The following is a 24,080-nucleotide window of genomic DNA, read 5'->3' as shown; positions in this document are numbered from 1 at the left end:
GCATTTGGAGGCTTTATGGATATTTGTACAAGGCCACCACTTCAATGGACAAACACTACAAAACCAGTTACTACCTAACAACACACTGATGTCAGCCAACACTACAAAGGCTATCAAAGCCGTAAAGAGCAAGTGTGTAAGTGAGCTCAAACACACACCAGGACAAATCACCGTGGGGCGACTCATGCCTCTTAGAGGAACTCCTCGGACCTGTTTAAAAGAGCAAGAAGCTCCACATCCGTGAGCAAGCCTAACACCTCAGGAACTAATGAACCATGAAATTGCACAAATGATCCTCTGAGTTACACAATGCTGGCTTGGGAGCATGGCCCATTACTGAGTAACTTCTAAGTTAATCGAAAGTCCAAAGGCCGCGTCTTTACGAAACCTCTCACACTTCTGGACTTAGCATGTGCACAGACGCTCCCCTCTGTCTGCGCTGCAGCTGAGATGGAAATGTGCATCGTCTCCTTTAAGCTCACATAGGACAGAGTTTCCTCAGTCTCACGCTGTAAACCAGGCTGGCCTTGAAGTTAACAGAGATGAACCAGCCCCTGCTTCCAGAGCGCTGGTATTAATGGTGTGTGCCCACACCTGGGTAGCTCGCAATCCTCTTGCCTCTGCGTCCTCCAGCAGACCCAACTGGTGTGGCCACCACAGCTGTGGCAGCGTCCTTCTCATGCCTCCGCTCAAGGTCTATCAGGAATTCCCCAGTAGGAAGGAAGTTTTCATACTTCCAAGCAAATATGTGTGGTATCACCAACCCCACTTATGGGACGCTTCCCCTCACTGCACTCTAGACACCCTGGCCCCGTCTCTTCTTAGAACACACTGGAGCTGTGCCACCCCAGGGGTCAGCTCCTGCTGACTCATTTCGTTAACAAGGCCAATTTACAGCTACCTAAAAACCAGCCAAGAATCCTGATAGCCAACTTCTACCTAAGACCGCGTTCAGAAGGCAGTTCACTGAATCAACAGACAACTTTCTTTCTTTCTTTCTTTCTTCCTTCCTTTTCTTTTTTTACTTTTATTTCACACGCGTTGGTGATTTGCCTGCATGTATGTCTGTATGAGATGTTGGAGCCCCTGGAACTGGAGTTACAGACAGCTGTGAGCTGCCATATGGGTGCTGGGAATTGAACCCAGGTCTCAGGAAGAACAGCCAGTGCTCTTAACCGCTGAGCCATCTCACCAGCTCCCAGAGACAACTTTGACAAACTGAAATTCATGCCCATTTGTTAATAACAGCCACAGTTCAAAAGACAAAATGGGAGCCTGGGTCTTTCCTTCAAACCCAATTGCTCCAAGGGCCTCCTGTTTATCATAATGTACAACCTTCTTCCCTCCGTCCTCAAACGTCCTCACCGCCACATTCCTATTTCAACAGAACAGGTCTGGAAAACAATTCAGAAAACATCTACAGCGCTTACCTGCCGCAGATGGTCGGCTACCTAAGCAGTCCTGCTCGTCACTCTGCTTATCTATCAAAAACTGCACTGGTTCCAGCACTCATTTCCCAGAGTCTGTGCAACCCTCTCAGCATAACAAGGGTTCTAGGAGGAGATTTAACCTGGGAAGCCACTGTGATTCAGACGCCGCCGAGAAGGGAGCATCTCCCGCCTCTCACCTTCTCCCGCTGGTCGAGGATGTGCGAGATGGCGGCCGTCATACACAGCAGGATCTGCAGGATCTTTGGCAGGTACGCGCTGATCAGGTGGCTGACGTTCTTCAGAACCACCTCCAGGCTGTTTAAGATGCCATGCTGACGGCCCACGGGAAGGACCTTAGACAGATCCAGATCCTCCACCGCCCGAAGAACTGCAGAGCAGCACTCCCCTAGGGGCAGAGAGGGTGTGGTGTTCAGGGACACGCTGGTCTCTGCTGGTCTCTTTGAGCGCAGCATCCCTCCCACCCCTAAATAGTGCAGCGTTCCTAGAGACGTGTTACTGTAGGGGACAGTGCACTTCTCTCTTAGGTTACCTCCCAATTTTTATGAAAATGCTCAGTGAGTCCGCAAGCTGGGTTTTACTGTCCACATTTCAGATAGGGAAACTAAGGGATAAAGAAAGATAAGGTAGTTGGAGGGCTGACTCTAAGAACAAATCTCACCCAATTTTATTATTATTTTCCTTTTTTGAGATAGTGTCTAATTATGTAGCTATGGCTGTCCTGGAACTCACTACGTAGGCCAGGCTGGCTTCAAACTATCAGAGATCCACCTGCCTCTGCCTCCCAAGTGCTGGAACTAAAGGTGTGCACCACCATGCCTGGCTGGCCCAATTTAAAAACCGCCATTCCTGAACCCTGGAGTCACTGAGTTGTGTGCTGAGCTTGGCAGTCACGGATCTCCTAGAAGATTAAGAATACAGTGTCCTCTCTCTCATATAATTCCAGGTTAATAAATAAAAACAACTACTTTATAAACAACCGCTACAGTACTGACCACAGAATTTGCTAAAAGACCTGAACTGGTACTGCTTCAGCTTTGCACGGCCCCTGGGATCGGACGATGGATTTACTGATGGACACACTCAGCTGGACCACCCGTAACTGCATTGTCCATCCACCCACCCAAACCTCTGTTCTCCTCAGAGCCATTCTCCTACACAGGGCAGGACTAAACTACATGGAAACCTATGATCTGGATCAAGACAAACCGTACCACCAAATAAATATTTATGTTGGGATAAAGTCAATCAATTTTGCAACTGGAACAAAGGATTTTATAGTCTGAAAGGTCTGAGTTCCAATCCCACCTCTACCGGTTTTCTCATCTGTAAAATGGACAGCTATAGCATAAGAGCGCCAGCGTTTGTTAAACATCAACTGAGCTGCCTGCAAAGGGCTTTGATAACGCTATGTGTGGAGTAAGCGCTGACGGCGATGGCGAGTCATCGCCATGACAAACATCCCACACTGTGACAGGAGAGCACACCAGAGCTGGGCCTGCACTGTTACACTTCTTCACTGCTTTCCAGCTGAGCCCAGCAGCTGGGACACAGGAGAGACAGACAAGCCGCTGCTCAACAGGTAAATGATTCTGTGGATAAATAAATGACTAAATCGCTAGAGTTCTGGTTAATTCTTACAGCTTGTTCTTCATCTCTTGGGGTGCTGGGACTGACTCTCTTTCCCCTTCCCCTGTGTGTCTGTGTGTATTTAAACAGTCTCAGTATGTAGCCCTGGCTGACCCAGAATCATTACGTAGACCAGCATACACATGGTCTGTATAATGAGTGGTACTTGTCATTGTTCACTGGTAGAAACGGACAACAAAAGGCCCATTTTCTATCGAAGACTCCTAATGCAAGGGTACTGACAACCCTGGGCTCAACTGTGAGACCAGCTAAGTTTACAGTGAACCGCATTTCCGCAAAGAGACATCAGAGGGGTGGGAGGAAACAGTCCATTACAAAGATTTCTCCAAGGAACGTCAAGGGTTGCCACAAAAGGCATGCATTTGGTCAGAGGCAGTGAGTAGCTACCATTCTTGAAATGCTTCACAGGTTCAGACAGCAGATCTAAGAAGAACTGGATCTCTTCAGGTTGGGTTCCAGCGAGGAAGCGCAGAACAATGGCCATGCGGGTGCCCGAGGCAGACTTCCCCTGGGTTTTACTCCCGGTCTTATTCTTCATCCGCCCATATAAAATTCTGAAAAGTCAAAACAGCATTATCTACATGCAGGCTAAACAGCACGAGCTGCTTGTTCTATTACAAGCCTTAAAGAGCTAATCCAAAGACTTCAAAGAATATACTATAAAGTTAAGAGAAAAAAGGAAAACAGGTACTATGAGAAAGGACGAAACAAGGCTAGCAGGAAGCAGGAAACAGAAAATAAAAAGGCTAGAAGGCAATTCACTGTATGCATAAAAAAAAAGCAATAAAACAGGCAAGTCAAGGATAAGTTAAATCAAGGATAAATGAAAATAATAATATAGATATTAAAAGGAAGTGAAATTAAGAGCCTGGAAGAAAAAAGAAACATATAACCAGCAAAAGAAAAAAATGAGGGAGAAGAAGAGGGAGTCAGATCTCTCTGTGCGGTCCAAGCCAGCCAGAGCTCCAACGAGGCCCTATCTCAAGTCTCACAAACAAAATAAACAGAACAAAAATCACATGGAACTTATCTAGTTTTACAAGAAAATTTTAAAAGCTTTTCAGGAAAAATATAATTCATAGCACATAGAAAAGAGGAAAAACTATTTTTTTCTTTACGCGACGTGGTAAGAGAATACATGGATGAGTTAATGAGTGAAAATAAAAGCCAACACTAATTTTGCTTATAAACATAAAACATCATTCCTCATTCCCTCCCTCCCCAATAAACCAACACATTAGACTAACCTATAACACCAAGCACAGCATCTCTCCCACCCTTTCCTTCCTTGACTGCCAACACTGGCTTTGAACCTGGTTTCCAGGATTGCATGCATATAGAACCATAATAAGCTCAAAATACGCTTCTCTTTTAGTTGTTTTTTTTTTTTTTTAATTGGAAAAGCCTTTTATCTCTCCATCCCGGAAAAGGAGCCCGCCAGTTCTCTCTGTGGGCACATCCACCAAGGGCTCTTTTAGTGTTTTTAAAGATTATTATTTATTTTATTTTGTTTGCAAGCATGTGCACTGAGTGTGTGCCTGGTGGCCAGAGGACATCTAACATTGTGAACACTGGTAACTGAACAGGGTCCTCGGCATGAGCATCTCTTAGCCTTCACATCACAGGAAATGCAGCAGAGAGCTATCAGTACACATATGGGAATAAGACAGAGGAAAGGCTCACGGTAAAAAGTTAACATGACCGTTTTAATACATGCTTAGTAACAGGAGTCAACATCCACCTCTCAAACCCTTAGATACTTAATAAAAGCTATAGTGTTTGTTTGAGACAGGGTCTCATTATGTAGCTGTCTGCCCTGGAACTTGCTGTGTGGATCAGGCTGGCTTGTCATGCGGACACCAGCACCCTCTGCTTCCCTGGGTGCTGGGATGAAAGGCACGTACCCAGCCAACAGCCACATTTTAGTACAATAAGACTAACCGATGACACTCAGAACCTGAATATATGATTTAAAAAATTTTAATATTAAGACATCTTTAAACTATTAGAGGCCTAAAAAACTTCTGAATGAGTTTACCTATGGTCGTTACTATTTTTAGAAATTAAAATCAAGTAATTTTTAAAATAATGTTTTATGAATTTACTTAAGTAAAACATCATGTTTATTACAGGTTAATATAAATAACTTTTCAATGAAAAAAATAATTACATCTCAGCATTCATGAGACTAAAGGCTGTTTTATTTCTGACTGGTTTAAGAGACGATGACCAGATGTTCACATGGCTTCAGCATCTAACCCACTGGGGTGGGAGGAAATAATTTTGGCTATTCCACTTTGATGCCAAACAAATGGCAATCGGCTGCAACATGGCATATGGAACTCTATCAACATACTCTATAAGCCGTTTCACTCAAGTCTATTCCTCTTGAGCTGTGCACAGACTCTGTAGCATGCACCCGTTACTTGAGCTGTGCACACAGACTCTGTAGCATGCACCCGTTACTTGAGCTGTGCACACAGACTCTGCAGCATGCACCCGTTACTTGAGCTGTGCACAGACTCTGCAGCATGCACCCGTTACTTGAGCTGTGCACACAGACTCTGAAGCATGCACCCGTTACTTGAGCTGTGCACACAGACTCTGTAGCATGCACCCGTTACTTGAGCTGTGCACAGACTCTGTAGCATGCACCCGTTACTTGAGCTGTGCACACAGACTCTGTAGCATGCACCCGTTACTTGAGCTGTGCACACAGACTCTGCAGCATGCACCCGTTACTTGAGCTGTGCACAGACTCTGCAGCATGCACCCATTACTTGAGCTGTGCACACAGACTCTGCAGCATGCACCCGTTACTTGAGCTGTGCACACAGACTCTGTAGCATGCACCCGTTACTTGAGCTGTGCACAGACTCTGTAGCATGCACCCGTTACTTGAGCTGTGCACACAGACTCTGTAGCATGCACCCGTTACTTGAGCTGTGCACACAGACTCTGCAGCATGCACCCGTTACTTGAGCTGTGCACAGACTCTGCAGCATGCACCCGTTACTTGAGCTGTGCACACCGACTCTGTAGTATGCACCCGTTACTTGAGCTGTGCACACCAACTCTGTAGCATGCACCCGTTACTTGGAAAACAGTGAGAGAACAAGTCATGTAGAAATGTCAAAGGCTGATACTTCTCGCGGTCAGCCAAAAGAGGCCTGCTAACCAATATTTTAGAAATACAATCATCCACCTCACCAGGCAGGTTTCCACATTCTTGGGAAGTTATATGTTCACAGAACAGACTCAAGTTTTCCAAAATTCTCATTTTCATTTGATTGTTAAAATTTAGTAATTTGAAACAAACTCTGCTGTTTGTTTTCTTTGTCAAACTCACTGCATTCATGGTTCAGAAAACCTGCGAAAACACCCACGTATAAAAAGAATGGTACTTCATTATCTAGGTTTTCAAATAAAAGCGGTGCTGCACAGAGGGAAAAAGGCAGCCAGTGCAGACTGTAACACACTCGCACAGACGTCATCCCTGAGCTCCCTGAGCTACGTAGCCTGCAGCAGGAGCGTCTCATGACCACGTCTTCCTTTGGCACACAAAATAGTAAGGAGAGCCATGCCCAGAACATTTGAAGGACAGAGAATCTTGTTTTCACTTTGTTCTCCAATTATTTGCCCATAAAGAATGACTAGTGCAGTTTGGTGCCACTGTCCAGAAGATCCAAGTAAAGAAGAGAAAAAAACAGGGCTGGAAATAAGGCTCTGCAGGGAGAGTGCTTGCCCAGCAGGAAGAAAGGCCTGGTTCTAATCTCCAGTCTGCATAAAACTAAGCACGGTGAGGTCATCTTCAGTGAGATTGAGGATAGCCTGGGCTACATGAGACCCCACTTAAAGAAAAGAATAAAATCACACGACTGTTTTAGAACTATTTTTTGTTTTTGTTTCTCAATATAGGCTTTCTCTGTGTAGCCCTGACCTTCCCAGAACTTGCTCTTAGATCATGCTGGCCTTGAGTTTAAGAAATGTGCCTGCTTCTGTCTCCCAAGTACTGGCATTAAGGGTGTGCGCCAGCACCGCCTGGCTTACATTCACATTTTAAACAGTAGAAATACCTCATGAGGACTGGACACAAGTCCACCCGGTGGGCGGCTTTGACCACGGCGCTCTCTTCGGAAAGGCTGAAATGCACGATCTCCTCCTTAAAGCTGCGGTCGTCTAGCAGCCTCTGCAGGTTTTCCCTGCGGACAGATTCCCACGTCAGCACTCCGGCCACAGCACTTTCCAGACGGGAGGAGCGACATTCGCAAGCACAACGGAGAGCAACACACGCGGCAGTCCATGCTGAGGCCCCCATCCTACAGGGCAGTCCTCACAAGACGATCCTGACGATCCTCAGATCTCAGGAGGGGAATACATGGCTAGAGGAACTAGAGCCGGTCCCTAACCTCGGGCTTAGGAGCAACGACACGAGAGAGGTAATCACGAAGGTTTTAGGTGATTACGTCAGCAGAGAAATGCTACCACTTCCCAATACACTTTTACATTAACAATTTTTTTTTCCACGTTGTTATCTATAGAGAATAATCCAACAAATATACTTCTGGTTTTCATTTCTTGCCTGGAAATGGTTACGGTTACTTTGGAAGAGGGGAATCTCTCGGGTCTTTTGGGTATTATTTCAGAAATGGCTCTAGGTGAAGGAAGTAATGTTTCTTTGTACATAGCTCACCTGTAAGGGAGGATATGAGGATGTTTGTAGGTCATTATGCAATCCAAGGTTATTTTTTGCACAGTTTGATCTTGGTGTAGCAATAACTAGAAATGAGGTTTTACAGAATAAGTTAATGAAGCAATGCATACACAAACCATAAGAAAAACCAAATAGCAAGACTCTACCAAAAGAAAAAAAAAAAAGAAATGAAACTCTGATCTGAATTCTGTGCTGGTCCTATACTATAAAGCTAACGGTCAGTGTGATATCTGGAGAAGACTTGGCTGTGGTCCCACATTACCTGGCAGGAGGCTTCTGAGCTCAGGCTTCCTAATAAGGTCTGTGTGAATTGTGTGCCGAGCCTGGACAAAGTCTGCTGAGCAGACGAAGCTCCACCAGAAGACCACCCACAAATGAGGAAACGTCATTTCCATAGAGGGTTTAGAACGACAACCCAACACTTGCTCAGTCTTCTTCTAGCACTGCATTTTGCTGTCATCTTTTCTAGAGTTGGGGACATAACATTATAATTACAGCATTTCCCTTATTTTCTCTCATTCTGTCAAACAGATCCAGAAATCCAAGTCCCCATCCCTCTCTAACGATGTGTGATTTACTGTCCTTGCTGCTAACACAGCTGCCCAGTGTTAGTCACCCCGCCCTGAAGCTGACTTTAAAGCCAACTAGATTAGTGTAATCTGAAACTGTACATTAAGATGATTCTTTAAAGTGTGCCCATTAACAAAACTAGCACTTCCAAGTGGAAATGGGCCCCATCCCCGGCTATGGAACCCCAAGTTACTCTGGTAAAGAAAGAAAGATGAAGTTTGCAAGGATTAAAGCACTGAGCCTTTACTCAACGTACCTGAAGATACAATTCATATAATTTGGACTCTAGATATAAGGCCCGTGGGTTTGAAAACTTAGAGAAGACTTGCAGATGAGCAATTAACTGCCTAAAGAAAACAAAAGGTTACTGTAGTAGCAAAGAAGAAACATCAGCTTGAAATAACATTGCCCACCGTTTTATTCTGACAAGTATTCCAAACACCCCACCCATGTGCCTGCTGTTAATCACCCAAGCAAATTTTAATGATTAGGAAATTATTTTCTGGAAACTTTGAATCTCAGGCAGGCCTCTCCTCACAATCCAGGATTTCCACACTAGAAAACCCTTCAGGATTTGCTAAAGCAGAACTGGAGAGAAGGCGGATAAAACGCTGCTCTCAGAAGGCGAGTGCAGGTGAGCTGGGACCGATTCCTTTTGGTTCAAACAGCAGGCAAGGAAGTGACAGGATTCCTTCTTCTCTCACTCACAGAACATGAACGCTAATGGCAGGCAACAGAGGTCTGAGTTTAGGTGACAATGGCTCTTGCTTATTCAACTGATCAGGAAAAACAGCAGTGTTCTCTGACTGAAAGCTAACAGGAAGACAGGACTGTCCAGGGGGAAAGACACCATCTACTACAGCAGACTGAGAAGGTGCGTCTACCTCATCTGCCCACCTGATCTCCTGATCCATGGACTCTAGGAAGGAAGACCATGAAGCTGAGCCATGCTTAAAGGGGATCGCACCCAGATCCTTCACTCACCCCTCCACCACACATACACACCAACTCTCCCAAGGGCCCATGGCCTCACTGCTCCGGCTCACCTGGAACCTGCTATATAGAGCAAGTGGGCTTTGCACTCAGAGATCTGCTTGCCTCTGCCTCCTGAGTGCTGAGATTAAAGATGTGGGTGTGTGCCACACTTCCGGCACAACTCATTCACATTTTTAATGATGGTAGCAATATTCTAGGTTGGGGCACAGGGCACAGGTGGCAGATGAATTACCACACATACCTAATCCTCACAATTTGTTTTTCTTTGGCACATGAGGTGCTGCCTGAACGCAGGCTCAGAGCCATGCTCGGCAAGCACTCTGCCCACTGACTTCCGTGCCCAGCCCATCTTCGTTTTCAGTATTTTAGCCAAGTTTCTTTAGAACACTTCCAAGTGCAGCGAGGCGGGCGGCTATAGTGAGAATGCTGCTCACAGCCCTGGGGAGGTCTCATTTCCTAAGAGCTGCTTAGTGCTAATAGCCAGAGCGAGCAGGGGTCCCAGCACACAGCACAGCTGCTGAGCTGTGAGTCTGACTCAGGAAGATAACTTCTACTGTGGTGAAGAACTGTGGCCACAAGCACATCTCCAAGTACAAACAGATTCTTTCAGCGAGCAGAAATGGGGCCAGGGCACTTGGACAGCAGTTAAAAGCATGTGTGCAGGGCCACGGGTGAGAGAGGCCAAGGTGTGACTGGAAAAATGGCTTATTCATTTATTTAGCAAACACATACCTAGAACTAATCTTTTGCTAGGGAGTATGCTAATGGAAAGAGACTAAGGAACTAGAGTTACAGGTAGCTGGGCTGTGACCTTCCTGGGCCCGTGTTTTACACACTATTTCCACTAGTTGATAGGTCCTTTCCCTGTCCAAGGCTGACGAGCTTTCATCCTGCAGCAGCAAAGGTGTCCTTTCCTCTGTAGAAGGTCCTCCCTGAGTCTCTGCCTCAGTATTTGTGGAGAAGGGAGTAGTTCTCTACAGTGCTCCGTAAACACTGTAAGGGAGAGGTTCTGTACAGTGTTCTGTAAACACTGTAAGGGAGAGGTTCTGTACAGTGTTCTGTAAACACTGTAAGGGAGGGGTTCTGTACAGTGCTCTGTAAACACTGTAAGGGAGGGGTTCTGTACAGTGCTCTGTAAACACTGTAAGGGAGGGGTTCTGTACAGTGCTCTGTAAACACTGTAAGGGAGAGGAGGTTCTGTACAGTGCTCCGTAAACACTGTAAGGGAGGGGTTCTGTACAGTGTTCTGTAAACACTGTAAGGGAGGGGTTCTGTACAGTGCTCTGTAAACACTGTAAGGGAGGGGTTCTGTACAGTGCTCCGTAAACACTGTAAGGGAGAGGTTCTGCTCAGTGCTCTGTAAACACTGTAAGGGAGGGGTTCTGTACAGTGCTCTGTAAACACTGTAAGGGAGGGGTTCTGTACAGTGTTCTGTAAACACTGTAAGGGAGAGGTTCTGCTCAGTGCTCTGTAAACACTGTAAGGGAGAGGAGGTTCTGCTCAGTGCTCCATAAACACTGCTCCTACACTGCAGATGTCTGTGATTCATCTTCACAGCAGCCTGGCAGATCAGACCCTCAATCCAGACAATCTTTGGGTAAGCTCAAAAAGCCTCTGAACACAGAGTTTTTTTCTAACAGTTTGGAACAATTTAAGTAAATGGGTAACCAAGGGAACTAGAAAGCATTGTAGCCCAAGAAAACAGTAACTAAGGGGCTAAGTCACAGGGAAGGAAATGCTGACCAGGAGTCCAGCGCCTGGCATGCAAACATGATGCCTGAGGGGAGGCTCGGCACTCTAGGCTGCAAGTCTCATCTTTAAAAGGAGCCACAGGGAATGTTCCTCAGCCCCTAAGGGTCCGTGGAAAGCAGGAAAGACCAGTCAGTAATTGTTCCCTGACAGAGCAGCAGTCCCAAGGTGCCAAGAGAGTCATGGGGCGGTAGACAGATGCAGGACCACACACACAACTGCCTGGGACACACTGACACCTGGGCGGCACTGATGTCAGCAGAGCCCAGTGAAGGGCACCTGTGTAACCCTGGGCCTGTCTCCCTTTAACTCTGGTGTCACAGAGCACGACAGCCGGTTCTCAGTGCCTGGCACCAGCATATATTCACCGGTTCTCAGTGCCTGGCACCAGCATATATTCACCGGTTCTCAGTGCCTGGCACCAGCATATATTCACCGGTTCTCAGTGCCTGGCACCAGCATATATTCACCGGTTCTCAGTGCCTGGCACCAGCATATATTCACCGGTTCTCAGTGCCTGGCACCAGCATATATTCACCGGTTCTCAGTGCCTGGCACCAGCATATATTCACCGGTTCTCAGTGCCTGGCACCAGCATATATTCACCGGTTCTCAGTGCCTGGCACCAGCATATATTCACCGGTTCTCAGTGCCTGGCACCAGCATATATTCACCGGTTCTCAGTGCCTGGCACCAGCATATTTCAGAGCAAGAATCTCCCAAGACCGGCAGCGGCACCATGGCATGCCAATAATTATGTGAGACGCTCATCCTTGAGGAAGCTATTTCCCATGCACACAGCCGCAGCTCCGGGACCAGCGGTGACGGGAACTCACTTTGCTGCTGCCCGTCTTGTCTTTCTCCTCTGGGGTGCTTCATCGGTCGGCACTGCCTCTTCCTCCACTTCTTCCTCTTCTCCCACAGCGGGTTCCTCTTCCACTTCCTCAGCTACTGCTCCTCTACTTTTCCTGCGTAGATCCTGGGTTGGAGCAACCTGCAGATCTGCTGGATAATACTCATTGCTGCAGAGGAAGAAGGCGGGAACCACACAAGTGAGGAGACTTCTTTGGAAAGGACAGACAGACAGACAGGCGCACACACACACACACACACACACACACGGCGCCTTCATCAAGGTGCCTCTATAGCAGTATTTGTAAATGATTTTATTCGTGCAGTGGGTGCTTTGTCTGCATGTGTGTCTGTGTAGGAGACAAGCACCTGGTACCGACAGAGGTCAGAAGAGGGTGCTGGATCCCCTGGGCTAACGTCACAGATGGCTGTGAAACACATGTGTGCTAGGAACTGCACCCTGGCTCTTTCAGCCAGTGCTCTGGACCACTGATCATCTCTCTAGACCTGACGCCAGTGCTCTCTTTCCTTAGACTCTCACTGACAGGTCAATCACTAACTGTAAAGACTGCTTGTTCCAATACCATGTTGCTGAAAAGTCTACTCTAGCCCAAAGTGGAATCAGCCTCCTTGTTTCTGGAAGCACAACTGGTAACAGCGGACTATAAAGTAAAAGATTAAAGTATCAGGGTTGTATTTTCCTACTTTCCCAGTGTCCTTTCAAAGCATAGCATTACGACCTCAAACAGTCAAAGCATTAGCAATTACCTAATTTCCTAACACACTGAAAAGCTGCTTTACCAAAACAGCACCGTGTTAGCGTACAGACCGGCCCGCAGCCAGTGCTGGCCTTTTAGTGACATGCTGAGAACTCTGGAAAAAGGACAGTCTTGCTGGTAAGTGGTGCCAGGGCGAAAGAACACCATGTGTAAAAGAACGTACTAGACTCCTCTCTCTCATCACGCCACAGAAAAGTGCACTAAAGGTAAAAGGCCCTAAAACTATGAAACTCCCAGGGACAGAGAGAAAGAAAGGCAAATGCTCCATTTCAGTCACGGGCAAAGATGGTTTTTAAATGACAAGTACCCAAAAGCACATAAAACAAAAACTGCCGCCGGGTGGTGGTGGTGCACGCCTTTGATCCCAGCACTCGGGAGGCAGAGGCAGGAGGATCTCTGGGAGTTCGAGGCCAGCCTGGTCTACAAGAGCTAGTTCCAGGATAGGCTCCAAAGCTACAGAGAAACCCTGTTTGGAAAAAAACAAAAACTGTCACCTATTCTTAAACGTTAGTGCTTGGTTCTATGAGAGTACCTAAGCCTTCCACATCTACCACAGGCCGCTCTCTGTCCCTATACCACAGTCTCCTTACAGGAAGGGCTGTACTCTTAGACGGACGGGGACGATCAGTCTACCAACACCACACTTGCCACCTTGCACAAGAGCAGACACATCCTTTAAGACACGGTGTGAGGGAAAAGCCAGACCCTGCTTTTCTCATTCTACAAACAACTACCCCACAAAAGGGGTGGGGACCCTATTTTTCCACCACGGATCTGTTGCAAGTTTTGTCTGCGTTAACCTTTCCTGACCTGATTCTCCTCCCTATAGTCTCTGTTTTTTATTAAGGAAATGTTCTCATTGTTCAGCCTTGATGAACCTGGAACCTGCTATCTATCTAGACCAGGCTGGCCACCAACTCAGACATCACCTGCCTCTGTCTCCTCTCCCAGCGCAGGGACTGAAGATGTGCGCCACCAACCTGGCCTCTCTGTCCTCCTGATCTTCTGTAACAAGAGTGTTCGTGTTTACTGTTCCATCAACAGAAGCACTCTCTCTGGCCCCGCACCCCCTTGGTCACAGGGTTCATTCTCCTTCACTTTCTCTACAGCTCATCTAATCAGAGTCCACCCGGCTTACGCAGAGCAACTCGCTACAGCCTCGGCGTACTTTCTGGGTAAGGCCTCCCTTCAAGGCAGAGGCCAAGTCTTGTCCTCCCTTTCTGATCTCTCGAGGAGACTCCAACTGTTGGACGGCTTTAGCTGCTACTCATCTACCGACAGTTCTCAACCTACCATCTGCAGGTCAACCCCCCCCCCCCCCCCCCGAACGTCACCTTCTCAACTTAACAACTGCAGGTCAACACCTCCCCCCAGAATGTCACCTTCTCAACTTACCATCTGCAGGTCAACCCCCCCCCCCCCCGAACGTCACCTTCTAAACTTAAGGTCTACAGGTCATTTCTACTCGGAGATCTGCTTGGTATCCCGAGCTGAACACAAATTCAAATGACCTCTTGGTTTTCCCCACACAACGGCAATGTCTGCGTCTCTAAGATGGTAACCTGCCTTTCCTAGCTGCTCAGGCTAAAACCTGGAGAAAGATATTCAGTTTCCCCCACTCCTTTCTGTTCCTACAACCAAGGCTGCCTCCAAATCACAGTCTGATCTGGCTAGAATCTTTTCAATTTTTTTTTTCAAGTTGGAATTCTTTTTAAAAAAATCAGTCTTTACTACAACAACCTTGGTCAGGCCACCAGCGAGCCTTGCTCACACCTGTAACCTCACAATCATGACCACCGTCATTCTATAGTCTGTTCTCAAACACATCTACAAATCCTTCACGTTTCTGCATAAACTCCGCTCTTCTCTGACGGCAGAGGCCGACTGCACTATCACACGGCCTTGGCGCCAAGTTCCTGCTCCATCTCCACTGCTTCCTCTGGCTCACGCTACAGTGCTCGCCCTGGCCTCCCTGCTGTTCCTGGACCAGCCAGACATGCTGTGGTTTGTGTTCTGCTCAGCCTACCCCGTATGTGATGCGGCACACCAGAGCACACACTAATGTTTAGTTCTCTTCTGTACAACACGTCCTTGTTAGAATCTCAAAGCCATCAAGACTCTCACACTCAGGCACTCCAAACAAAACAAGGCTTCAGAAACCTCGCACTGCTCTTCAAGAGCGCATTCCTCAGCGTCAAGAGGCTCAAAACAGTAGTCACAATGAGGTCACAGGGAAATATACTCTACCCCCAGGCAAGTAACAAAACAATGAAGAGGGCAAGAAATAGTAAGGCCTTTGTAAACTGAGCAAACTCCACTGCCTCTTCTCCTGCGGTAACCTGACCTATTTCTACAAGCTCCATTGTATGCTGTTCTTATAAACTACGTGCTGAACAAAACTCGTTTAGTGTTTCCCCAAGGAGGCAGGACTTTGCAGACACGACAAGAGCTTGAAATATGACAGATGTACAAAGTTCTCAGTTGCTGGAGGAGGCTCATACCTCCCCCCCCCCCCCAATACACACACTGTGCCAGGGACACGGTCCTAGGTACTTACGTGATAAACCTCAAGAACAGTGGGGAGAGTTCCCTGGACCTTGGCTCTACTCTCTCTGGAAATTTGGCCAGAGCTCGCCAGAGCAAGAATCGAAAGTTGGTATGATCTAGTCGCTCCCGACAGCTGGTTCTCAGTGTTAACTGTTGCTGGTAGAGAGAGCCAACATCCCCTTCTTGGGTTGGCTCCCCTCCATCTCCAGTGGACTGCTCCTCGTCTCCCACATCCTTCTGCAGTTCTTTCTCTGCAAGAGAAAAATATCAACTTAACGCCCGTGGATCACAGACTTGTCCTCAGACCAGACACTTGTCTCCAGGACTCAGGAAAGAGCAGTCATCTCAGAACTTCACCAGAGAGAACACGCTTCTCATGCTTCCCCGCTTCATGCACAAACCACAGTAAAAATTAAACACTTAGGTAAGTACTGGTGCCCCCAGTCCTCGAGACTCCTGCTCATACCAGCATGCGAGGCTGCCTTTTCAAGATGTTCATAGCAGACACTCCAGAACTGTTTGTTTTCCATTCCATGGGCATGAGAACTAAGAAAAAATAGAACACATGATACACAGTCTTTAGTGTCAGATAGCCCGCGAGAAAAATGTACAAGAATTAAATGTTAATTTGATTAGCCTTCAACATGAGGCTAAAATAAATTTCACACGTTTCTGTAGTTTCTATACTGCCTACATCACACAAACTGTTCATTTTACTTTATCATTATACGTGTCTGTGCATAGGATGGGTATCAGTGAGTGTGGATGTGCATAGACCAGAGGAGTCAGTGATTCAGGCACTTTGGTTTTCTCCTTCTACCGTGGGACCCTAGGATTGAACTCACGTCATGGGGTTTGTGTGAGACCTTTTACCTATTGAGCCTTCTTGCCGACCCACAGAAATTATTTTTATACCCATAAATGGCTACAGAATATTTTAAAAAATGTAAGTAGATATATATAAGACTATTTAGCTTTGTTGTTGAAGGTGCTTTGAGTTAGTCTTTCTATGCTGTCTAAGTTGGCCTAGAGCCCACTATGACACCCCAAACCCACAATCTGCTGGCCCCACCACTGAGCACTAGGACACATGCGTGAATTTCCGCACCATAGAAGACTAGTATTAAGATACAGTAATGGAAATGGAGCTCAGAAGCAACTTGGGGAGGAAAATGTTTACTTGAGTTGCACTTCCAGGTCACAATTCACTGACGGAAGTCAGGGCAGGAACTCAAAGCACGACCCTAGAGGTAGGAACCAGGGAGCAGTGCTGTTTGCTGCCTTACTCCCGGGCTTACCTTCAGCTGGCTTTTTATACAGCTCAAGACCACCTGCCTAGGGACTGTGCTGCCCACAGTGGGCTGGGTTCGTCCACATTAACTATCAATCAAGACAAGTCCTCAGACCAACCCGATGAAGAACATCACACAGTGACACCCTCCTCGGGTGACTGTAGGCTACATCAAGATGACAAGGCTAAGAAAGACAGTGTGTGAGGCAGGGCCCATGAGGAGAACAAACAACTGTTGCACTCAGAGTTAAGAACGTCTGTTTCTCTGCAGCTAATTCACTATCTGAAATACACTTTCCAGCAGAGGATGGTGGTGCACACCTCTAATCCCATCACTTGGGAGGCAGAGGCAGGAGCTGTGTTAGTCTGAGGCCAAGCTGGTCCTCATAGCTAGTCCAGGACAGCCAGGGCTACACATTTAGAATCTGTCTCAAACAGGACTTTTCAGAACTTAATGATGAGACATGAAATGAATCATAACGGGTTATTTTTGGTTTTAATTGTTGTTACAGCTTAAAGACCTTAATAATCTCTAAGGTTCTCTGTTCTGTCACTAATTTCCCTTTCTTTTTCCTTCTCTCCTTCTCATCTTCCTCTCCATTCCCTTTTCTCTAATCCTATTTCATGAGGCATATAGCAATGTAGCCCAGGCTAACTTAAAATCCGTGATCCTCTCTGCCTTAGCCTCCTGGACACTGGGATTAAAGGTGTGCACCTTTCCATGAACTTCCTAATATACATAAACTGTACACAAGAAATGAGAAATACCTATGTTGCATATTATACATAGAAAACAGTCTCCAACAGCGAAATAGCCCAGCCACTATGAAGAGACTTTAAAAGCATTTAGGAGTCAACATTTGTGATAATGGACCATTGATTACAAATATGTCACTTCTTATCTTTTGAAAGTACAGAACAAAAAAAAAAAAAAAAAACCCGGTTGAAGTCAAAAGCCATTTATTTTCACTACACTTGTTTGACGGCTCTGAAAGGAAGTAAAAGCAGGCAAATTGGTTTAAAATTGGAAAGGGATTTGTTTATTCTGCTTCTGTCAAGTAAGAGCTAATAGGATCCAGAAAGGCAAGACACATGCCATATTTCCAGTCTGACAAACACAAACAGCCAGAGTAAAGTGTGAAGGACAAACACTTGTAAAAGGACAGATTTCTACATCTCAGCCCTAGCGCATGCTATTTTCTATTACTATTAAAATTATCTGTTAGAGCTAAAGGGATCTGTGTGTGTGTGTGTGTGTGTGTGCGCGCGCGTGCGTGCGCGTGCGCATGCATGTAAAACAACAAGGGTTTTAGAAGTTCGTATTTTTATAGTATGGTTCAGTTATCTAATCTGTAAAAATAAAAGTAGACATAATGTACCTTTTCATCATATAAACAGTCTCATGTAAAATAAAAAGAGAAGCCCCCAATTATTTACATGCACAGAAATACATACACACCTAAACTACCAACAACCAGGCCCTGGAGAGAGTGTCCTTCTCCTCTGCGCTGTGTCACGTGCACGTAAGTCATCCCTAGATGGAACACGTCCCCACTCCATGTCGGTAAAGTGAACGGTCCCATCCACAGCCACGCTTACCTTATGAGCTCAATCACAGGGTCCCAGAGGGCACTGAAGTTGACATAGAGCATGGCGAACAGATAACGGAGTGGTACCTGCAAGTCCAAGAGACAGGCTTAGTAAACACGTGACAGGCCAGCACAGACGGGCAGAGTGAAGGTTAGGAAGAAGCCTGCCCAAGAGCAAACAAAGGCTCTTGAGACTAACCCAGAACTGAGTGTTTAATAATCTTTCTCATCTCCTAAAAGCCTACTCATTCATTAGAGCATGGAATTCAAGCTCATTTTTGACATTCACTGGCAAAGTCTAAGTCTAACTGGGAGTGAGATCCCATCCTAACAAACACCGACAGGACCTGGGGAGCATCAAGCATTAGTGAAGTGTGGACAAAGAAGAACGACGACAACAAAACCACCACCACCAACAACAACAAAAATGCGGTACTAGGGAAGCAAGCCTTCTGTACAGCAGATGCTTGACTTCCTGGGTTTTTGTTTTGTTTTGTTTTTTAAGGGTCTCTTTACATAGCCCTGGCTGTCCTGGAACTCATCCTGTAGCCAGGCTGGCCTCAAACTCAGAGATCCACCTGCCTCTGCCTCCCAAATGCTGGAGATGTGTGCCACCATGCCTGGCCAGATGTCTCAATTCTTGAAACTGAACTTCCAGAGAGTCCAGTGGGGGTCTGAAGCCTTCTCGGTCAACTTTAAACAGCATTTATATCACCAACACCTGATTTTCTAGGAAGCCATCATGGAGAATGGCAGATTTTTTTTTTTTAATTTGGGGGAGGGATGTTGGCACAGGTTCCAGCTGCCATCTCTGTTCCGAATGACATGTAAAGAACGCTAACATTTAAAGTAGCAAAGAACAGCACTAGATGGAAGAGGAATGCTTTCATTTATGGAGCTTCCAAGTCCAAGCCAATGTGCGGCAGCAGGAGGACGTGGTGAAGAACACTGCACCTGACATGTGCCCCACCTCATCAGGAGCCAACGAGTCTGCTTTCTCCTTTGTTAAGAGGGACTGATGCTGCCCACGCTTTGCTGTGAGAACCAAATGAGCTTACGTGTAGGAAGGATATAGATGGAAAGGCAAGTCATGAACTACCAAGTACACTGGGCTCTTTGCATAAGCTACTTAGCATGAACTTGCTCTTAGAGTTCCGAATGGAACTACATGAGCTGTCATCGACCGAGGCAGCTGTGCACAGAAGCAAGCATGGGCAGCGATCCCAAACCGCGGCTGTGTCCGTCCAGCCAGCTAGGCGCCATGTGATCCGGAGCAAAGGTGGAGCTCACTGCCTGAGCTTTCTTCTCTGCCGAGGACCATGCTCTGCCTGCCATTCCCTGTCCTTCTGAGTGTGCAGTGCCTAAATTCAGCACGTGACTTTCAAATGTTCTCTCTCAAGGAAGAGACTCCAGAAAATAACAGGCAACTTGTCCTTTCTTGAATGCCAAGGGCAGAAATGAGGATAAACTACGACGAGTATTTCATTCTTAGAGTTTTCTGTGTATTTTACAGGCAACACAAAATGTGACCACTCTGACTCTTCCCTGCTTCATGGCCATCCTCCGAATCCTCAAACCCAGCCACAGAGACCATTAGAACATGCAATGGTCTTGATACGGGAAGGGGACCATGTTTTCCTAGTCTACTTTCAATGGGTTTAGTAGGCATTTGCCTTTTAGGCCAATGTCTAGAATATGTCTATGAAATCGTTCCTATGTTTTTAGTCATTTTGTTGTAATAACATATAATAAAGGAAATGATGAGATTCTCTTCCCAGGAGAGATCACACAGAACACTATCCACTGAAAGCCGACTCCATGGAGCACCCTTGCTGTGCTCGGATGACTAAGAGAAGACCTAAATCCCTCAAGAAATGTATAACTCTAACTTCTGGACGGAAAGAAGGCCAGTATTGTGACCCGCAGGTAATGAATGAGCAAAGCAATTCACCTATCAAAGACAGCAGGACGGCTGGGGCAAGGGAAGCGTCCATCTGTGACATCAATGTGGAATATGGAATCAGTATCCCCCGAGCCTTGGGAGCACATCCACCTGCAGTTTCCCTGGGTAACCTTGGCTTCCTTTGCAGCTCTTCCGCTACAATGGGACATTATTGTCTCCTTCAAGACAAGGCCAAACCTCGCCCTTCTAGAAATCTGAGAAGAGTACACACTCTTGAGCAGGTACCAAAGGGCATGCTCCCTGTGGTTGGAAGGTCCCCTAGTCCTTGCCCATGACATCACCCTTTGAAGGCAGAGGCTGGACTTTCGCTGTGATGTTTATCACCAGCACCCAGGTCATTATTAGTCAATATAATGTTTGATGAAAGATTAACATAATTAATTAGTGTTAACAACCTTAATAGTTACCATAACGTGCTTAGATGGTAGCATATTTTATACTGGGATTTTAAGTTTATCTCACACAATTCCTTTGGTCACAGTGGAGCACAGTCTATTGTTTTCCTAATTCACAAACAAGGAAATGGTGGTGCCAATCTTTCTTTACTCGATAATCATGATAATCTACTTAAGCTGGTGTGGGGATGTCAAGGGCCAGAGTCAGCTCTGCTTCACATTCCTGCAACCTAACCCATCCCACCAATCACACTCTACCCTGTAGGACATCCTTTAAAGGACAGAACCAACATTTTTGAACTATTCTGTCAACAAAACAACTTCCCTTTCTTTTTCTTTCCTTTCTTTTGGGGGGAGGCCCTTGAAGCCAGACAACTGCTGAAAGTGAAGTACTCCATTTTGAAATGCCCACGTGCTATAGCTAGGTAAGAAACAAGAGAGACCCAAGGGAAACGAGCTGTTGGAGTTAGTAGCCACAGCAAAGCACAGAAAATGATGGTCGCTGTGTCAGGCCTTCACATACACAAAAGGACACCACCTGATTTCATAGGCTGAGAGAGCAACTTAACACAAAGCATGGAAGAGAAGCAAGGTTCGCCTTACTTAAAAGGAGAACATTTTCATGATTGAAAACTATCTGGTATGATCGCCAAAATACGATTTAAAACATAATTTAAGAAACAACTTTAAAGAGAGACAGACAGACAGACACCACTGTCACCTCCTGCAGTGGTCCCGGAGGGACTGCATCCTGCACCACGTCGTGCCGCAGCTTTCTCAAGTGGAGCAGCTTCTCTCTGTAGTCGCTCACAGTTGCTGGCACCAGCTCTGCCTGGCGCAGGATGACGAAGGCTGACTGCGGCTCCGAGAGCCCATCGTCCTGCAGAGGCAGACAGAAGCCAAGGCAGCTCAAACACCGACCCCAGGAGGGATGTGAGGCATGGCTAGACGGGTGGTTTTCTGAGAGAGTCCTGGCTGGTCTGGAACTCCCTATGCAGTCTGGGCTGACCACAAACTTATAGATTCACCTACTTATACCTCCTGAGTACTAGGATTAAATGTGTGCATTATTATGCTCAGCTTAGCTTTAAGGTTTTAGAAAAGAAAAACAAAACAAACAAAAAAACTCAACTTAGAATATGTTAGAGAAGGGCAGACTCCTGGAGCTCAGGGGTCAGTCAGCCTAGCTAGTCAGAGGGAGGGAGACCTTGTCTCAGAAGAGGTGAGGTGGCTCAGCAGTTAAGAGCTGGCTGCTCTTCTGGAGGACAATGCTCAATTCCCAGCACCTATACGGTGACTCATAACCTATCTGTATCTCCAGCCCAGGAAATCTGATGTTCTCTTCTGGGCTGCTTGGGCAACAGGCATGCACACAGTACACAGATATACATCTACGCAAAACATCCATATGGATAAATATAATATACAGTAACTTAAAATTAAAAATAATTTTTAAATTAGCTCTAAACACACATACATACAAACGACAGTAAATGGACTTAGCAGTTACACTTATAAATTTATTCATACTTAAATATATTTAACAATAAAGAAGTGGCGGGGGGCATGGGAGAGGTTAGAGGGAGTAAGTGATATATTTATATTTTAAATTAAAAAATAAAGCAGAGAACAATAGAAAACACCCAACATCAACCTCTGGCCTCCACATCCATGTGCACTAAATGTATGTGCACACACATACAGAGTAAATGGGAAACTGTCTAAAGGGTTCCAAATGACTACTACCTAGCATCTACTACCTATCTACCTACGTACCTATATAGCTATCTGTCTACCTATCTACTATTACAGACACACACAGAAAATATATATTCTCACTGTGCAATTCTATTTCTACTACTTGCATCATGGAAACAGTTCTATACATGAAAATATCCATCTAAGGGCGCTCACTGCGGTGCTGGGTAAGACACTTGGAAATGTTGTTAACTAACCCACTTCCGTCATCAGAGGAATCAGTAAGAGTCTAAACTGTGGGCACTATTTACACTTCTAAAGAAAGAGGTAAAACCAGAGGCACCGATAACAAGGAAGACTCCATCTAACATGAGCTCCCACCATGTATGCTACCCGCAAGATTTGGAAGAACATTTAGTAGACTTAGTGGTAGGCAAGAATATGGATTCCAAGAATACCAACTTTTACTATAAATATTTATATAGTTTAGCCATATATAGTTACATAGCAAAGATACCATTTTGAAAATTTACAAAAATGTGTAAATTATGTTTGTCTTAAACTATCCACTCTAATAATTACAATACCTCCACTGAAGCTGGAAGTCGGATGTCAAAATGATTTAGGATCCTAATTGTCAAGAGCCGGATCTAGAGAAAGTACAGGGGAGATTTCAATGGCAGAGTGTAAGTGAAGGAAGACACCGAGGAGCAGTCTCACAGACCTAAGGGCTACTACTGATCAGAGTAAAACTGGCCTTTTCTGTCCTTGTCTTGTATCTAACAACGACCAGTACCTAATTCAAACAGTAACTGAGTTCAAGACAGCATGAGACCGCGTGGGTAAGGCCGCTCAACACGCCATAACTCAGCTACCGCCACGGCTCCACACCCCTTAGTCTCGTGGGTATTTCCACACACTTGAATGAGGAGGCAAACTACCTTAAATTCTTTTTTTCTTCTTTGAGACAGGGTCTTATGCAGCCCCGGCAGTCCTGGAACTCACTACACAGACCAGGTTGGCCTCAAAGAGATCCTTCTTCTGACTTCTGGGGTTAGAGGCGTGCGCCACTATGCCTGGCTTAAGTTTTCTTTATAAAAAAATTGAAAGAACACATTCTTCTAGTTTTAAGTTGTAAGATATGAATAGGTGTTTACCTATTAGTAAGTACAAGCACAATTATCTAGTCCATAAAATGCGCACTATGCAAGGCTGTTATAATGGAGATCTAGTCAATCAACTACCATCTATGAGTACATAAATTAAAGAAAAATTATTTTATTTTATTTTTTCTACCCCAGTTCTACTGAATTGGAAGAGAATTGGAGCAGAACCCTAGGACCTGTAATTTTACTGACCACCCTAAGCAGTCTTGCTGTGATGGGTCTGTGTGTTTAGCAATCACTGCTCTGACAGAAATCCCACACCAGTGTCTGTGATGAGGAGCCAGGTGTTCACGAGCCGAACCTATAATGCAGTATTACCTTGGAGACACCAGTTGAAATGTTTGTTTGTAACTTGGGAAATAATTCCATTAAGGCCTCCTCAGAAAGTGGCCCTTTGCATCCACATAACGCTAGCCTCTGATAATAGAGATCAGCCAACAGCAACACAGATGGCTCCGTCGGAAATGTTCTGCAACAAGATATTTATGAGATTCCAACTGCACCATCACACCGCTAAGTACCCAGAAATGTCCGCTGGTAAGGGAAATATAAAATGCAACAGGCTTCAAGTTTTACAGAGCTTGCCAACATCATTTACAGCTTCCGAAGACTATGCCTACCGAGAAACGTGCTCGGATACAACCAGCTGGCTAGAGGCAGACGGGGGACTAGA

General features: G+C 45.9%; 1 protein-coding gene across 1 annotated transcript in view; it reads right to left on the bottom strand.

The window, feature by feature from the left end:
- Utp20 (UTP20 small subunit processome component) overlaps nucleotides 1-24,080 on the bottom strand; it is a 77,786-nt gene that overhangs the window by 35,277 nt on the left and 18,429 nt on the right. Inside the window, exons 16-27 of the mRNA XM_041664335.1 lie at nucleotides 23,726-23,876; nucleotides 22,829-22,891; nucleotides 21,265-21,423; nucleotides 18,196-18,272; nucleotides 15,772-15,851; nucleotides 15,316-15,556; nucleotides 11,964-12,149; nucleotides 8,639-8,729; nucleotides 7,792-7,877; nucleotides 7,175-7,300; nucleotides 3,486-3,652; nucleotides 1,628-1,836 (exon numbers count right to left, since the gene is read on the bottom strand). Of these exons, the coding sequence (XP_041520269.1) occupies nucleotides 1,628-1,836; nucleotides 3,486-3,652; nucleotides 7,175-7,300; nucleotides 7,792-7,877; nucleotides 8,639-8,729; nucleotides 11,964-12,149; nucleotides 15,316-15,556; nucleotides 15,772-15,851; nucleotides 18,196-18,272; nucleotides 21,265-21,423; nucleotides 22,829-22,891; nucleotides 23,726-23,876 (1,636 nt within the window). The remainder of the gene's footprint in view (nucleotides 1-1,627; nucleotides 1,837-3,485; nucleotides 3,653-7,174; nucleotides 7,301-7,791; nucleotides 7,878-8,638; nucleotides 8,730-11,963; nucleotides 12,150-15,315; nucleotides 15,557-15,771; nucleotides 15,852-18,195; nucleotides 18,273-21,264; nucleotides 21,424-22,828; nucleotides 22,892-23,725; nucleotides 23,877-24,080) is intronic.

This window comes from Microtus oregoni, unplaced genomic scaffold (genome assembly GCF_018167655.1).
Source record: "Microtus oregoni isolate MIOR12 unplaced genomic scaffold, Mior012 000001F_ref0000356, whole genome shotgun sequence".
Classification (NCBI taxonomy): Eukaryota; Metazoa; Chordata; class Mammalia; order Rodentia; family Cricetidae; genus Microtus; species Microtus oregoni.
The sequence above is the reverse complement of the archived record's forward strand: the minus strand, read 5'-3'. Positions and strand labels throughout refer to the sequence as shown.